The 18,783-nt window shown below is 35.0% G+C and overlaps 1 protein-coding gene across 5 annotated transcripts in view; it reads right to left on the bottom strand.

The window, feature by feature from the left end:
- The window catches only part of ftz-f1 (ftz transcription factor 1), a 53,490-nt gene that overhangs the window by 15,201 nt on the left and 19,506 nt on the right, over nucleotides 1-18,783 (bottom strand). For 4 of the 5 annotated variants that reach the window (XM_085205664.1, XM_085205665.1, XM_085205666.1 and 1 more), the window contains exon 1: nucleotides 3,159-4,021. In XM_085205664.1, coding sequence (XP_085061790.1) covers nucleotides 3,159-3,657 — 499 coding nt within the window. In that variant the 5' untranslated portion in view covers nucleotides 3,658-4,021. Of the gene's footprint in view, nucleotides 1-3,158; nucleotides 4,022-18,783 lie in introns of those variants that run through there. The other variant, XM_085205663.1, reaches the window with a different exon arrangement.

The following is an 18,783-nucleotide window of genomic DNA, read 5'->3' as shown; positions in this document are numbered from 1 at the left end:
ACGTAAGGCTACGTGCATTAAGCGAGCAACGGCCCATGTAACAACAATCATTATTGTCAATCTCGGTCCGCTGCGCCGCCGCCGAGGGCCGGGGGCTCCCCACGTGGACTACACCATTTCGCACACCAACAATCCTCATCTATGAACCCCAATTTAACATAGGCCACGGAAACGAGATGCTTGAGATCATTGTTATCTTGATCTTGAGCACAAGATCAATGTTACAACAAATGGTCCTTCCTAATAACTCCTCACTTCTCCTCCTGATCTTTGTGAGACCGAACGGAACTTTTATATTCGGCGAGTTGAGCAACGATCGTTTAAGCATTACAAATCGTGAAGTGCTTAAAAATTCGGCACGGATGCCTGTGGACGTGTAATGTGATACGTGTTCAGGTCACATTTGGGTAGTCCGTTGCGACAGGTCGAGCGAGGCGTCTTATGAAACGCCGCTTGCGCAGCGCACCCCACCGACGGCGGCGGCGGTCGGTTGTGTCGAAACGTGCGATAGTCGCTTGCGCGCGTCTAGGAGCCTGGTGCGCAACCTTTATTTTTACTTTTACTTAAAATGGTCTTATTAAAATAGAGCAAGCAATACAGCACTTTATAATTACAGCCAACGGAAAAGCTAAAATATTCCTACCAATTCCTTAATGTAACAATGAAGGGTAATTCTAGAAATCAAAAGCCTTTCGCAACTATTTAAATGACAAATTAAAAGGGCAGCAATAAGATGAATGTTAGAAAAAACATGAAGTATTACATTAATTATTCATGGAATTTATTCGTATTCGATTTATAATTTAAATACATGGTCCCTACCATAAAGTTTAAATGTATTATTTGAGGAAACAAAAAGCAGGAATAAAATTGGCATTTGTATATTGAAATGTTCTATGAAAAATGTATAAAATGTGTCGATTCTATCTAATAGATAAAATCAAGAGTTAATAATCAACAGTATAGATAGATATATGATAGCGGCGGCGGATGCGCGGGCGCAGGCGCGGGCGCGGACGGAGCGCTGGCATTGCACAAGGCTTGTTGCAGGTCGGGCAGGCACTGCGCCTCTCGCAACCACGATTGAGGTCAGTCAGCGATTTGTGAGAATTGTGTCATCTGACATATGTTTTATTGCAAATGTTATTTATAATTTTAAAAGCTAAATGTATTCATTACATAACGACGGTTATCTATTTACATATTATTGCACTTATAACTTATTATTATTAAGTGTTCACATAAATAAAAATTTTAATTATATACCAGCGAGTGATCTCTGAATAGATTTTGGTTTATTATATTTATATATATTAAATTTTTCTAAAACAAATAGTGTTGCCGTTTATAATTAAATGTTTAAGATAACAAAATGTACACTGAATTATCTAAGCTGCAGAACATAATGATATAGAAGAAGCCGCGTAATGGTTTATAGTAGTGAACTATATAACCTATTATTGGGTTAAGGAGATTATATATATGTTCATGAATGTAGGCTAGCAACTCTAGTGATCTCATCAATAAGTACAAGTACGGCATTTTTAATTTAATAATGTTTATACAATGAGTATAGTGAATGTGATATTAACTCCCTGAATGTAATATAATATTGTTTTGTTTTGTAGAAGACAGATAAGCCCGCATTTCTACCTGACCTAACCAAGCAAACGTAAACATTATAACTCCTCGTCCAATATAATTAAACCTAAATGGATTTTATTTGTTATCTATTATCCCTGTTTTAAAATGTAACATTCTTTCTGGAACACTCTTAGCCAACAATAGTCGAAAATCAGTGTCGGAACGTTCAATTCAAATTTCAGCATAAGCATTGAGTGTTGCAAACATCACAGCATCTGGCGAAACCCGCAATCGCGAACAACTCACGCACACAGCGGCACCGCCGCCGCGTTGCGTACATGCACGCGCACGCACACGCGGGCGAGCAGCGCGCGCGCCGCATCGCGGCCCCGCTCGCAAGTAGGTCAGGGCGCTCTGCGGCCGCGCGCGTTTTAAATTTAGAACGATCTGCGCTTCAAACTACGCCCCACGCGATCACCTAACTACCAAACTACGAATTAACCTTTAAACTGTTACCGCCGCCGACTTTGACTTCCACACCTATAGTTCTCGTTGTTACTCTAACTCTAACCTGTGGGGCTCTCGATCGACATTCCTTACCAAAGGTCGTCACTCAGAACATTGAAAATATTAATGTTCCTTTAATCGTTGCTATAAAATGATCGACGTCAAATTTGACCTCATTTGATAAGCATTTCATAACTCTTGTATAGTATTCGTATACATCACGATGTTTTTTCACATGCATATATTTAAATAGTATGGAACATCAACAGTTGCAGTAATAGTTTCATTTCATTTTATAATATATGATGGATGATGGATGTTGTTTGTCATTAAAATAAGTTTAAAGTATTGAATCATATAAGGACAGCTAGACAAACTGTTATAAATGAAAATATATAATTTAACAGTTAAAAAATTTACATTAAAAAATAATAAATGAGAAGTGTGCTGCTGTGCTCTTTGAGTACCCAAATACTTCTATTGTACTACACTTATTAGTACATTTATAAAATTATATATATTTTTTAAATATGGTCTAATAAGACATAATAGGTAGAGGGACTCTAGTAAAGACGTAGTATCTTACAGTTCCATATATCAGTATCAATAAGGGAACTAAATTATTTTCTATTATTACACTATTGAGTATTAATGTTGCCACAACATTTTATAAACAATTATCCATAATAAAAAAAAAATATGTTTTTATTTTAAAAATTATACTAAGCCTGTTGTTTGTCGTAAACAACAATAAAGAAAGATATGCTACAAAGGATAGACCTTTATATATCGGCTGCTTTTAGAATTGTTTTGAAACAGAAAATCCTTAAACAGTGTAAAAAAATATGCAAGTGTTTTAAAATAAAGTTTATCTGATGTTATTTACCCTAAGAACTTTCAATTTTTACTGCATTTGCTTGCGCCAAATGATGTAATACATCTGGGCCGCTCGCTACGGCCGCCTACCTGACCTACATACATAATATGTGTCGCGAAAACTAATGTCAAAATAATTTCATTATAAATAACAGTGTTCTCAGTCGGTTCTTAAATGTTATAGAACTTACCCTCAAGTTTCATGCCGACGTCGAGACATTTTTGGAAGCGGCAAAAAGGACATCGCTTCCTCTGAGTTTTGTCAATATGGCACGCTCGCTCTGCTACGCAAGTGTACACTTTCTTGTTCTGAACGGTTCTTTTGAAGAAACCTTTGCAGGATTCGCAAGTCAGCAGCCCGTAGTGATAGCCACTGACTTTGTCACCGCACACGGGGCAGAGCTCCTCGATGACATCCTTGGTGTCTGTTTGGTCACAAACTGTGCCGGCAGCGGGTAAGTACGCTCCCGGTTCGCTCCCTGCACCTGTTGGAAATAAATATGAAGCGTCCAGATTGGCGTAGCCGAAAGGCTGTTGGTCTGATGTGCATTGATAAGCTGCGCCTTGGGGCACGTACTGCTGGGACGCCCCCGAGGGTCCGCTGCCCGAGCCCGAGCCTTCGGGGCCGGGACTGAGGTCGAATGGGGACATGTTTAAAGACATGAGGCCTGTCTGCTGGTCCATCGTCATGCTCGGCCGCACGGAGCGGCTGCTTGTTACAAATCCCTACGGCGGCGTTCAACCGCGACAACGCTCACACAGTCACTGAGTTCACTGGCGGTCTGACCGCAACACTATCTGCCGCTCGCAGGCTGCACCTGTTCGATCACTTTTATTGAAGACACATAAATCCAGCACATTTTTCCTAAGGCAATTTAAATAAAATAATGGTTCGTACGCCAAATATGAGTTAAAGTGTAATGGAACAGTGTGGCAACTGGCAACGTCGGTACAATTTGTTAACGGCGCGCGTCGTTACGATCGTAGCGAGTATAGGAGTCACGGCGGCACACGTGCCGCCCAAAAGACGTTCCGCGATCGACTGGCGGGTGGCGGCCGGCCGGCGACGGCGGCGCGCGTGCCGGCGCCTCCCGCATGCGCGCCCCCCGGCCCCCGCGGGCGCCCGCCCGGCCCCCGCCCGCCCGACGCCCGACGCCCGTACAATGGAAAACGATTAGGAGCCCATGTAATAAGTGAAAGTGAGTCGGTGACCCACTTTCCCGCGATCCAGGTCTATGTTAGTGCGCGTTCGCGCGGTTGCGCCACCGCGCGGGCGGCGGGCGAGGGCGGCGGCGGGCACCGGCGGTGCGGGGGAGGGCGCGCGCGGGGTCCCGGGGGGGGCGGGCGGCCCACTGACCCACTTGCGCGCGGTGCCGTGCCGCAGCAGGGCAGGGTTGCCGACGTCCACCGCTCGCCAGCCACGGCTTAATGTTTACATTCGCAGTGGTAATGCCATGTCCTGGCCCTACCTAACGCTCCATGTGTCCGTATTATTTTTTTATAAAGTAATTTTTTCTTATAACGAATACGTGCCTGTAAAGAGTACTCAAACTTATCTTATATTGGAATATGTAGAGTATAGGATGTACTAGCTATACTAAAATATGGTACGTGCTATATTTAACTAACTATCGACATTATTATATTTTTAGTATTGATAAAAAATGTTGCTTTGTATTCTAGGCAATCTTATTTTCTTTTTCAAATTCCAAGAAACGAAAATAACTGTATATATACGTATATTTTATGATGGGTGTACTTTTACCAGAACAATTCTTTTTATTGCACGCTGCAATAAAAGGACGTACCCGACAAAGTCCTGTTACAAGGAATGATCGATAGAAAAAAAAACAAAACTCAAAAAATACCATTTTGAACATGTTAAAAACTAACAAACTAGAATATTATTTTTTAAACAACCAAATCATATTATGCAACTTTTATTCTTCAATGCTTAGGTATTGTACCTATATTCAATATTATGTATATATATATATATATACAAAGCGCATTATCACGAACGATTCTATGTGTATAACATATTTAACACAATAGGCTCATTTTTGCCGTGAACGAGAGCCATTCAATAGCAAAAGCGAAATGAATTAAAGATCTTGACCTGGTTCTGGTTAAAATCAGTCAACGGGTCACGAACGAGTGACTGGCTGTGACAGCCTTGTGCTCGCTATGTAACGTGTTTAGACGTGTCCTAATACACCGAGACCGACTGAACTGCACATAGCGTCCACGTGAGTAGACTGCAGCATATCGATGGCGACGCGCAGCACATCCCAGGAGAATACTTCCACGGCAGTAAATTGGATTAAAAAGAAATGGCACTGCTAGGTACCCGACAATTGCTTGTACATGATCATTTTACTTTAGATAACATTATGCTGTCAAAACATAAAAAATACTATATCTCTACAATCAACAGTTACTGATAGAAATAACAAACAGTGATTACAATAAACGTAATTGAAGATATTGAGGCTCAATAAAATGATTTGAGAAAGCAGAGAAAGAAAAGTTCTTTAAATGAGAGAGTTCTTTAAAGAAGTAAGAAAGTTCTTTAAATAGTTTCTTGCCGGCTCTTCTCAGCAGAACTGCCTTCCGAACTGGTGGTAGCTTTTTGTTCATACGTTCATTCGACGATTCAAAAGTGCTTATAATAATTGCCTATTTGAATAAAGAATATTTTGAATTTGAATTTGAATGGTATTCAAAATTAATTTAATTGCGAAAATATAATAAAGGTGATTTTAATAAATGTAATATCGTAGCAGTAGCGACATGTACTAAAATGAGCTAATGCCATAGAAATGATGTTGATGTAATTTAATAATAGTTAGTGGATACAGTTGTGATCCTGGATATCTTACAGTCTTTGGGGGGTAAGCATTATCTTTGACTACGCCACAGTCGTAGTTCTAGTTCTTTTAATTTTATGAGAATTTACCATAGGAACAACTGTACCGGTAATTACAATAGTAAGCAAATTTTCAAAAATGGTTAAACAATAACTTGATTATATCGTCATTAATTACGAAATAACAATTTGAAACAACTCTTGTAATGCTTCTTTTAAGAAGTAGCCGAGCTGCCCTCGATATGCGCAATCACCACAAGAAAAGGTGTATAAGAGCCGTGTGAGTCAATAAGTTTCGATTTCATAATCAAGACTCGAATACCGGATGAAAAAGTGACAGTGGCGGTGGTAGGTATCCGTCTGCGAGTATGCAAGTGTGTCGTTTTCGCTATCGTGCAGACGCCGCGGCCTCCAGCGAAAGCAAGAGTGCTCCGCGCCGACGACGAGCCGTGCTCGTGTTCGTGCTCGTGCTCGTGGCGTCGCGCGCGCAACTTGGCTTTCTTCGCATGCGCGCCCGACTGTCTGACGTCACACTTTCCCCGCGTCCGGTGACGCGCGTTGATGTAACACGGCGTAATGTGTTACAGGCGGTCGGTCCACGCGTGTGTTAGCTCATGCCGCTCATGCCGCTCATGCCGCCCATGCCGGTGTAAATCATTAAAACTCTATAATATGTATGCGGGATTTTTTTTTATTCATTATATTCTTTGAACTATTTATTTAACATAGATTTTCCTGTTGTCGACCTATTAATAATGTATTTATATAGATGTCACTAACCCATGACTCTTTACGTCACATATCATATACATCACAATACCTATATCAAAATAATGATAACTTGGATAGCATACAACGTAGCAAAATAGAAAATAGTAAAAAATTCTTATTAGATATTGTTAATTAGGTCGCCCAAACGCCCAAGACCTAAACATGTTAATAAAGACCGTCGATTGTGAAAGAACGTCGATATATCTACGCTAGTAGCTAGTATATAAAAGGAGGTGGACATTAAAAGGGGCATTTGAATCGATCAAGTAAAATTGCGTGTCGCTACGGAGGCTGGGGGAGAGGGGTGGGGCAGATTTGGGGAACGCGAACCAAGTGCAGTGGGTCACTGGGTCAATGATAGCTCTTATTCAGGCCAACTGTATGTACGTCTCGCATAATATACTTATGATTGTACTGTCTAGTTTTAATAAAAACTGTATGACACAGGATTATAAAATTGTTTTGCGATTATACTATTAGTATTGATTGATGTATGTATATATGTATGAAATTACCAACAAAATTTTCTACTTTTATAATATTAATATGTAGAAGTAAATGTTTTTGTTCTCTAACCTAATTTTTGTTATATCCTACTTATTGTAAAATTTTATTTTATAAAGAATATACATATACGAGTATAGTGAGTTTCTCTCCGGATTTTCTTGACGGTCTCTGCCTTTCCATAAGGTGGTAACTTCCTGTGTAGTACACGAAGCTATCATGAACTACCTTCTCCTTATATTTATAAAAATGTAAGTTTATAAAATGTCAGTAGTGTCAGTCCTACAGGAAGTTACCACCCAAACTACTTATTACATAAGTAACTTGAGAATTCAAAAGTACTTGCAATAGCCTAATGGTATCCTACTATACCTACTTCTAATATCCTATTTTATATTATAAATGTGAAAATTTGTGAGGATGGATGTTTGTCTCATGTTCACGTAAAACTACTGAATGGTTTTAAATGAAACTTTACAAAATTGCTGTAAAGTTTATATCTCAGTTATAGGCTACAATTTATGTAAACGTTTTGTTTAATTTGGCTAGATAGCTTAGCTAGCTAGCTTATATTGCGAAACCAAGCTGCGAAGCGAAAAAAAAATATTTAACATTTTATTCAATCAATCAAATCAGCCTATTCGGATCTACTGCTGGACATAAGCCTCATCCACGGTTCGCCAAGGCTCCCGATCCTCCACCTTCCGCAACCAGTCGAAACCAGCAACCTTCTTCAGGTCGTCGGTCCATCGAGCTGGAGGGCGCCCTACGCTACGCTTGCCGATCCGCGGTCTCGGACTCAACGACTCGTACATTAAAACATTTTCTTATTACGACCTAAATAATTTAGTATCAAATAAAACAATAACTGAAGCGGATTAATTCAACACTAAATTCCAAGAAACTTTATCAAGGTACATTTTTTTCAATTTTTGTCAACTACGGAATGTGCAATAGTTTTTGGTCCAATAAATAATAAATAAATAAATATTATTTTATCATCACAATTTGAGGATACACAGATGAATTTCCAATCACACAAATCGATGTATCACAATAAAAATAATAATAAGAAAAATAAAATAATAATACGAAATGAACGACGAAGAATTCTCTGTTACTATGCTACTTTCACCTACTTATACGGACAAAGGAATATAACAGAATATACAGTCAGTTAGTATATTCTGTTCCAATATAGATGAACGGAATAACAAAGAAGAATTACACAACACTAGCCGCAAAGAAACAGGCGACCTCATTCTGAGATTCGTCGATTTCACTCGCCCTCAAAATTTCCTAACCGATTAATAATGGAAATCCTTATTCTAATTCTGTCACACTAGTTGAATTTCATGATTGTTTTCTTTACATTTACAATTGTAAATTTATTCAAATTTTATAATATCAAAACGAGTGTAAAAAGAATTTGGTTAATTTTTATTTTAATATTTACCTATTAAAATATCGTTTTATTTACTTTTTTTTCAGTTTCTATATACCGCAAAAAGCAGGGTAGACACAGGGAATTTAGTGTTAAGGCATAGTGGCAATGCATGTTGAGTGGCGGAACTAAACGCCGCGACTTTGCCAAGGCATCAAGGTTCCACAGCGAAGAAATGAAAAAATATTAATAAATATCCTATATCTTATAAAACAAAATCGCTTTTCGGGTCTGTCTGAACTTTCTAACTCTTCTTCTTCTAAACCACCGAACGGATTTTTATGCGGTTTTTACCATTAGGTCGAGTATTTCTCAGGGAAGGTTTATATATAGTTTATTATTTGTACATTCTTATGTAAATTAACATAAATACGATAAATGTGTATAAAGTCCTACCCGTTGAGACACTTTCGCGCATGCGCTGCTTTAATGGTAAGTACTACATGAAAATAATGTACTGGAGTATTGTTCCTCTTAATAAGATCTACAAAAAAGTGCGCGACAGCATATTTTTATCTTTTAAGGATAACGTGTAGTGATCATATTTCTGTCTAAAAATAGTAATTGCAATATATTTTTTATTGTGAGGGATATTTTTCCATAATGGTATTAATCCTTATCCTTTAAAATACTTTAATAATTTTCTACGTTAAACGAAGATAAAATTTGCTGTTTACACTATTTCGAAATTGCGAATAGTTTTAGAGAAAAACGCATTTAATTGTTGACACATCACGCCGTTGACTCATCAGCTGTGCCGACTCAAGTTTTACTTATACCTTACTCTCAGCATATAAATAAGTATATTAGTTACGTTGGCCATTTAATGTAGATCAAAACTGTCTTTTACTGTTTTTCATTTTAATAATTACTTTAGAAGTTGTTATAATATCAAAACATCCTTGCTGCGAAACGCGCCCCGCAACGTTTTGCTTATACAAGCGCGTCATGAGCAGTCATCGGTGGTTCAGTGGTAAAATGCTCGCCTGCCACGCGGGCGGCTCGGGTTCGATTCCCGGCCAATGCATTCTATTTAATTTTCCTCACAGGCAGCCACGTAGTGCTTGCTTTTCACCATGGACAGAATACTCTCTTAAGCATTAACCACAAGCTCGAAAAAAAAAAACCCGCCTGCCACTATAGCAACGAAGATTTAGATGCGTTTGCACGTATTGGATAATTGGAGTTGAATGTATTATTTCAGCGCGATATATTTGGTTTCATATTTTTTGTAGTAGTTATTAGTAGGTAGGTTTTTGTTTATAATTTCTTCCGTTTAAAAATAGTCATTTAACTATCTAAAAATAGTCATTTAAATATATTTTAATAAGTACTTGAAAAGATTAGTAGCACAGATTTAAAATTACGGTACCTACTAAAAAATCCTTGCCGAGTAAAACAATTGGAAAATCCTTATTGAAACTACGAAAATGCGGGTTGCATTAGAGTTTAATTAATTTTCACATTATCTTAAGTGCTTTGCAAACATACATTATATGAATAATCCAGTAGTAAAAGCGGGCGAAGCCGCAAGGGGGTCGCTAGTTAATTTATAATTCATAAACTTTTATAATTTCTGTTAAATAACCACATGTGTAGTAAGTTTTTCTGGGTAACGTACTACTAATAAAATACACTATTTCCACATAATAATAAATAAATATTTAATTCATAACAAATAGAAATGATTCAAAATTACGTTTTACTTAAGGATTATACTAAATTTAAAATTAGGCGTACACGATTTTTTTATATAAAAAAATATTTTATTTCTTCGTTTTAGTAAGTAGGTCACTACAAAATTATTAAAACATAGCACATATTATAACGCTGCAAAATAGGTTCTTGTGTACATGAATACATAAAGAAAAATTTGAAATATGATTCTGAATATATCTTTACTTCGGTGACATAAATTTCTTTGTTAAGCGAAAGATAAGTTTCTTTGAGGTGGCCGCATAATTATGCATACTTCACTCCATTTTTATTTATAGCCTTAATCGGCTTTGTAACAAAGAAAATTAAAGTTAGTATCCATTTCATATATGACAGTAGCAATTTTGATGTTATAAAATAGTCGACAATTATTGTAATATCACGAAAACGAGCGAAAAATATGAAATAAAAATATAAAAATAAATTAAATATTAGGATAGGATATTGGATTGTTTTCTGTTGCTATAGTTCAGGTTGTATTCTTGAAGGTACGCAAGGTCGACGAGAAGTACACGGAACAACTGTCTCCTCAACTACTTTTTTCGTTTTATTCTTATTGACTAGTGCTTACGAACAAATACTTATATTAAAATTTACTTTAACTTAGTAATAATTTGAACGTAGGGATAAAATTATATCTAAAATTAAATAAATTATATAAATACTTAGTTTTGAACTCTACTCAATTACAGATTTCATATATTTTATACTAAGAGACCAGGCAGATGTTGACCTGCCTGGAAAACAATCGTCACCATGAAAAAAACTTTCCTTCTTATTTACGAAAAGGCACAGTTATAGTTTATAGTGCGTTTATAATGTGCAACAATATATGCTTACGTAAAATGTGATATACACGTTGCTATGACAACGCGTATCTACGCGAAATATATCTATATCTTCTACTTCTATCTTCTATCTTCTTCTATCTTCATACTGTACGCGTATTTGGTTTTCTAGTTATTTTAAATTTATTAATGAATTAATTCCTACCATTGAATAAATGTTTTAGATATTTAACTATTTAGTAATATCCCTTTACATATGTTCTACAAAAACATTAACTATTTTAATTAATATAGATTTTGTATTAAGCGTCATATCCCTGCTTGTTCAGTTCAATTGGCTTATTATTAATTTTTAACAAAAACAAAAAATTGACTTCTTACAACGAACTAAAAAGTGAAAAATAATTATATAAAGATTTTATAATTTTGAAGTCGGTGCCAAGTAAAACAAACAGGCTTAGTAATTAGATATTGTAGTAAAGGTGTTGTAGCATTAGTTTGACACCGACTTCAAAATTATAAAATCTTTATATAATTATTTTTCACTTTTTAGTTCGTTGTTAGAAGTCGGTTTTTGTTTTTGTTAAAAATTAATTTATTTTACGATTTTTAGTGATGGGTAGATCTTAAAATGATGCTTCTTGAACGAGTGGTGATGGTGGTGGTAGTGGTTGTGATTGTTCTATGTAAAACTTCATTTAATTAGCTATTATTTTTGTGCAAAGTTACATTTTGGTATATTGACAAGAACAAACATAAAAAGTATTCGGGTGAATTCGGAATATCCCTTTTTTGAAGTTGGTTGAAAATGAGAACATCCTCTTTTTTGAGATTGGTTGAAAAGAAATGCAACGATCAGGAATCTCACTTCTGACATCAATTTAAAAAGTTTTTGCTTGTAACTATTACAGTATAATCATTTTTTTTCAAACTTTCTCAATTTTCACCGGATTCCTTAATCGGAACCTAACCAAACTTTCACCAAATTATCCTTGAAGTGTATCCTTTCAAATAAAAAAAAAATCATCAAAATCGATTAGCGCGACATTGACTTATTCGGCTATTTGTCGCGCACATACTTAATGCAAATTTAAGACTTATGTGATTTTCTCATAGATACCATTGTCAGACATAGACCAAAAAAAAATGGGACCATTCGGGAAGCTTCACCTTTCAAATAAAAAAAAAAAAATCAAAATCGGTCCACCCAGTCAAAAGTTATGAGGTAACAAACATAAAAAAAAAAAAACAGTCGAATTGATAACCTCCTTTTCTTACAGAAGTCGGTTAAAAACTATATTTCTCTTCTCTTAACCTCATTGGATGCTCCTGATCCTAGAATTTAGTATGTCAACGAAAGTATTGATTTTAAAGCCCAATTTCTATTGTTTAATATTTTGGTTGGTGTTATTGAGCTCCACTCTTTCCTGACTTATGATATTGACAGTGCGAGCTAGCTGGTCATATTCATAGGTCATAGACCAACTCATATTGAAAGCAGTTTTGTACTTTGCTCTTATTATATTATACGTACATATATTTATTATAATGTATGTATGTATGTATGTATGTATACATAGGTATGCACAAGATGTCCACACGGTGCATCCTCTTTCCGTTGTCTGGCAGAGATCGCGCCCAACTGATAAAATCGCCTGTTGTACAATGTAAATTTATTATATTTTTATATCAGGGAGTGCTCTGTTTGTGCCAATGTGTCTTCTATTCTATTCTAGCAGTCTATATAGCAAAGAAACAACCAAGCCACAAGTTTGGACTAACATTTTAGTTGGTGAAGTTAATGCTTGTACATAGAATTAGGGAGTAGGCTTCAAAATTGACTCTACATGAGATCTGAAGTATCATACAAACTTCCATCTCCTAGTTTAAGAAGTGTGGAAGTAAGGGTAAGTTTAATTTGTTGTTTATTTGCTAATACTAGCTTTACTTTTAAAATAATTGCTCTAAAATCGACCAACGTCAAGCACATAGATAGATGCAGCAAATTACATCGCACGGTTTGAATATTATTTATTTAACAATATCAGTTTTATTACTATTCTTAACATTATTGTTATTTTATTTCAAGGCATTATGCGGTACTTAACGCCGCATTTTTGCCTTGGTACCAGAACGAAGTTATATTATACTAGTCTACACTAGTCGTCGCGTAAATCAAAATGTTATTTTTCGTTATAGATAAATAGGCATCTATTATAATAGTTTGTAAGTGCTGTTGAAATGCGAGCATATTGTGTAGTATGTATGTATGTATGTATGTATGTATTAGCATAAATCCATCAAATGCAACACGAATAAGTAAGGCAGCATTTAGCATAATTAGGCGGTGACCCACTTTTTTATTAAAGCTCTACATGATGAATGCGCATACGCATATAGCACAATCGTGGATTGTTTTGAAAAATTAGTCAACCTGGCCAACAGCATATTTATGACAAATATATTTATATCGAATTTATAATAATTTAAATTGTAATAAGTTAATAAACAATTTTCGTTCATTATAATTTGCCTTTCAAAATATAAAATTTTCTACATTTATTTCCATAATTTATTTTACTTAAAATTTTTGCATCTACATATTTATTTATACCCTACGCCTTATTTTCGATACGAAATTTGAATTTCACAATAGGTTGCTATTGTAACAATTAATTATATTTTAAGTATAATTGATAGCACCTGCCCAAAAAACCAATAAAAGTGTGTAATATAAGTTCACATAGATATATAATTTTCAATGTATTATTATATTCATACGAGTAATATTTTAGTATAACATACACACAGAGAACGCTATTTCTCACGTACATGTAAATAAGTAGAGCCTTGGCCCCGTTACCACGATTTTAGCGGTATTACAAAACATTTCAATGATGCGGCCCACATGACGGCGGGGGCTGCACACGCAATACTAAATTAAACGTAAAAATATATCCAAATTATATAAAGTGGTTTAGCAAGTTTTTTTTTTTAGCTTCACGGTGTAACCCGCATATACCAGGGCAGGGGAAACATCGTGTTAGATCAGGTGGCATTGCGTGTTGAGTGGCGGAACTCAACGCCGCAATAGTTTTATTAAATATTTTCATACAAATATTTATAATTGGTTAAGAGCAGATATATTTGTTTTGCAAGTATACCATACTAAAGATGCATAAAAATACATCAATTTTATTATAAACATATTGAACTCTCACGTACTTTCAGTTGATGAAGGATTTAGAAAGACATAAAAATTATCGAATCAATTCTGTATGTACTTATATCATATTTTAGACTAATAAAGAAAATAATAAAATAATCGTAGTCTTATTAATTTCACTTAAATCGTATTTTTATGTTAAACATTTTGCAATCAAACTGATACAAACATATATATAAATATATTTTAATGAGTGATACTTAGCTAACTTCTAAAGAATTCCAAGATTTCATACAAGCAAAACTAGTAGCTTCGAAAGGTGTTGCAATATCTACGTAGACCAATTACCAAGTAAACTCGATGTGGATACATTAGTTCTCCTTTTCCAATACCTACAGGATTGAGACGTTTAGGATTCGATGAATCAATACATAAAGAATAATGAGCAGACATACAAATATACCGAACGTGTGGAAGTGGCACAAGGCTGTCGGTAGAAACGGCGTCGGCTATGTTGATGTAAGCTTGGAAACGAGGGAAGCCGATTATTTATAAGAAATTTATACAATACAATCTTTTTTTTTATTATGTTTTATGCTAGAATATATATATATATATATATATATATATATATATATAATTGTGGCCGTCGTGGCACAGAGGAACAAGGTTGTGATTGCAACGCGACGGTTATTGGTTCGATTCTAACTCGAAGGAATAAATTATTATTTATTAATATTGCAAAAGCACGGCGTTGAGTTTCGAAAAATTCCTCGGAAAGTAGGGAACGCAGTGTTTTAGCACGGTAGACAGAGAGAACTTACCCTCTGCGTACCTTGCCGTGCATGCGGAATATTGCCTGAAGAACAGAAGAGAGTACAAGCTGAATAAGAGATATGCTCGTACATGAACTTATTAACAAATTTTTATTATTTTTTTATATGAAATACCGAGTTACAGACGTTTAACATTGCAAGAACACTTCCTATAGACCTAAGTGCCATACTTGCATCGACGCACAGGTTCCAACTTGCGAGTGCGAGTAAACATCTTTGACAGGCGTTGACAGCATATGGTCAGTGATATTTTTATTGAATATTTTTATAAATATTCGTCATATTAAATCATTTTTTCCCCTTGCTTGCATTATATTTTAAATTACAGTATTTTGTTTCTTTATTGAATAGTTTTTATTTAATTTACAAATTAAAAGGGCAAGTACCCCAAGAATGATAGTTGGTCTAATAACTTTTTCAGATAGTCGTACCAGGGGCAATATAACCAATATTCACAATTATAACTAATTATAAATTCTTAGACAAGTAAAGATAGTTTTTTATACCTCATTGTATAGGCTTGAAAACAGTGGAAATATGTCCATACCTATTATTTATTTTAACTAGAGGCCCTCGCGCGGCTTCGCTCTCTTTTTTATTTAATACTATTTATTTAGATTATTTAGTTATATGGAAATTAATGATCTGGAATATGTCATGAAAAACGTAAGCCAAGCCAAATTATATAAGAAATTATAAAATGTCTTACCAAAAGTTGTTCAGTATAATTTACTACATTAGATAAATGCATTTTACTGAACTGTTGTTTGAATTACAGTACTATAACTGCTATAGCATATACATATATTGGGCAACCTGTATGAGAATTTATGTGAAGTGAGTTATTGTTCTCTATCTATACTAATATAATAAAGCGGAAGAGTTTGTTTGTTTGTTTGTTTGTTTGTTTGTTTGTTTGTTTGTTTGAACGCTAAGATCTCTGGATCTACTGGATTGATTTACTTTGTTTTTGTTTTGTATGAAAGCTGCATTCTTCAGAAGTGCTATAGGCTATATAATATTACATTACACATATATACTAATAAATTAAAATACTTTCTAATTTGACATGCAATTTATTCTGCCATGTTAATAACAACCGTCGTCGCTATGCGACCGCGTTCGTTACCGCGTCATTTTGATATTCATCCTTATGAAAATGAATATAATAGTCACTTTTAGCATTTCATCTAGATTGATATTATATTTGTATAGAAATTATATTCTTATATTTCAAGCAGGCGTAGCCGCGTCCGGGTCCGCTAGTTGTATATATAAATAAATATTGCAAGATGTATTTTTTTATTTCTCCAAACAAAACAGTATCAAAAGAAATCGACTTCTTATTAGGTATTTAATGTGATAGTCGTAAAATGGTCTTACCAACGAGGACGTTACAGATCCTGCAAAGTGGAGTAGGTAAAGGAAGGCAGACCCTGGCAACATACGCCGGGATAAATGCCAGGAGGAAGAAGTCCTAAATTTCTAGTAGTAGAAAAAGTATATAATTGTGTCTTAAGTTAAAATATCACCTCTCATAGAGATGGAATGCACTCGCGGGCTTGGCATACACGTCACGACAAATACACTATTCCTAGAATTAAAACAGTGACCAGTTCGATATGTAATTTATACATTATTTACAGAACGACAAAGTGAAACAATAAAATTGACAATATTTAACTATTAATATATAATATTTATATTAAAACCAATTATGAAATAAAAAATGAATCACGAGAAATAGCTATCGTGTGTGTACGTTCAACGAGTTTCTCTTTTATAGGCAAATGTATTTGTAAAGTGCTATCAAATAAATAAAAAAATCGCCTGAAATATTTATTCTCCTTACGCATACGCATTAGACATATAATTTGAAAGATGAAATGTTAACTAACTACATAAATTTATTTGACAGAAACATCTTATTTTAGCAAACACCAGCCCTATCGAAATCACTGAGTCGTTTTTATTTATATGATGAAGATATAGAAACTGATAAGATATCAGCTCCAACTATCATCATAACAGAATTTTTATCATATGAAGTGAACAAGCAAACTCAGTACTAAAAGGCTCTTTCAATCGTCCATAATAGCTGTCGTAGGTAATTCTTAAAATTACAGTGCTATATTCGCGGAGAACTTGGTCCTCATTTAAGGTAATTGCGTGAAAGATGGCTACCTCAACACTCCAATATATATATATATATCTATTCTGCAGATCGATTAAATCCTTCATCAATAGGCGTTCCCCCTATTTAGGAATACAAATTTGGACATGGAATAAGATATTATTCATTTAAATCAAGGTGAAGTCATTAAGTACTGCACTATAGACATTAATATTTAAGATACCTAACGAGGGTTTATGATGCGTAGCTATGAAAGCCTTCCGACTCTACCACCAATCAAGATAATTTTTATGATATTTTTATTGTTGTCGGTGCTCGTAATGTATCTTTTATAATTTTTTTTTAATAATTTTGTTAGGTCTACAAGGTTAAACTTTGTCAAATATTATTATATTAGAATATATTGTTTTCTAATAAGTACACATGTATACCTACGGTAGATAGTTGAAATCTCTGACATTGTCGATATTAGAGTTCACCTACCTAAAAAAATATATTCTAAAAACGTATGAATCCATATATGCTAGCATGGATTGCTATTACTCTCTTCATAGAGCGTCCAATTTATAAATACGTTAGGGTTGAAAAAGATATGTTTTATATGATATCCCAGTCGTTTATGTTTAAGTTACCAAGTAAAAAAAAAATATTTCAAATAAATATTAATTAATCGTAAAGATTAAAAAAAGACAGTAAACAAATAACTAGAAAAGAGCTTACATTTTTCTTGAAGTCATTTTAAGTCATCTTTCACACTCTTACAAGTACATAGGTTGATCTACCATAGAGGCATCCTCATTAATTCAATTATTACGATACAATCGTATTTAATTATCAGAATTACCTATTATATAAAATTTGTATAAAATTATGAAATATACAATATTTTTGATGCAGTACAAATCCACAGCCTGGATCGTTGTCAATTTTTCGACGACATTTTCAACAACAGTTCTGTCGCATTGTTCGTAGTGTTATTTGTCTCTACATAGATATTAACTATTTATTTGGCCTATTAAGAATCAGTCAGTGTATTTGTTGAGTAAACCCAACTGCAATCTCTCGGGACCTTGGCGCGGTGGGAGAGGGCGCGCGCGGAGGGGAGGAGGGGGTGTGGTGGAGGAGGATGAGGAGGAGGGAGGGGGGCACGGTCGCAGATGACGCGCGCCCTACTGACACACTGACACACTTACCCAGTGACAGTGGTACTGCTTTTGGTCCGCCGAGGTCGCTCGGTGCGTCCTACGTGTGCAATACATGTACAGTAGTACCACTTTATTCTATTTTAACGTAAAAGATCAATAATATTGCATTGTCATTGAACTGGCGCGAAGTTGGAGCCGACTATTTTTTTTTTCTAATTAAACATTTGTAATCGAATTTTTGAAAATGCCTAACGTATTTAATGTGAAATCTTACAAATAAAGATTACCGTTTATATTACATAAAAAAATACATAAGTATATTATACACACAAACGTGAATAAATTACAAGCACGCATAATTTGCAACTAATCGACTGCAGCGTGTCTCGTGACATACATGCGTTGACATAACATTGACTTATAGTTTATTTTTAATTTTCCTA

Source organism: Heliconius melpomene, chromosome 21, assembly GCF_056956725.1.
Source record: "Heliconius melpomene rosina isolate 202511_hmr_F chromosome 21, ASM5695672v1, whole genome shotgun sequence".
Lineage (NCBI taxonomy): Eukaryota > Metazoa > Arthropoda > Insecta > Lepidoptera > Nymphalidae > Heliconius > Heliconius melpomene.
This window is presented reverse-complemented; position numbering and strand designations above follow the sequence as displayed.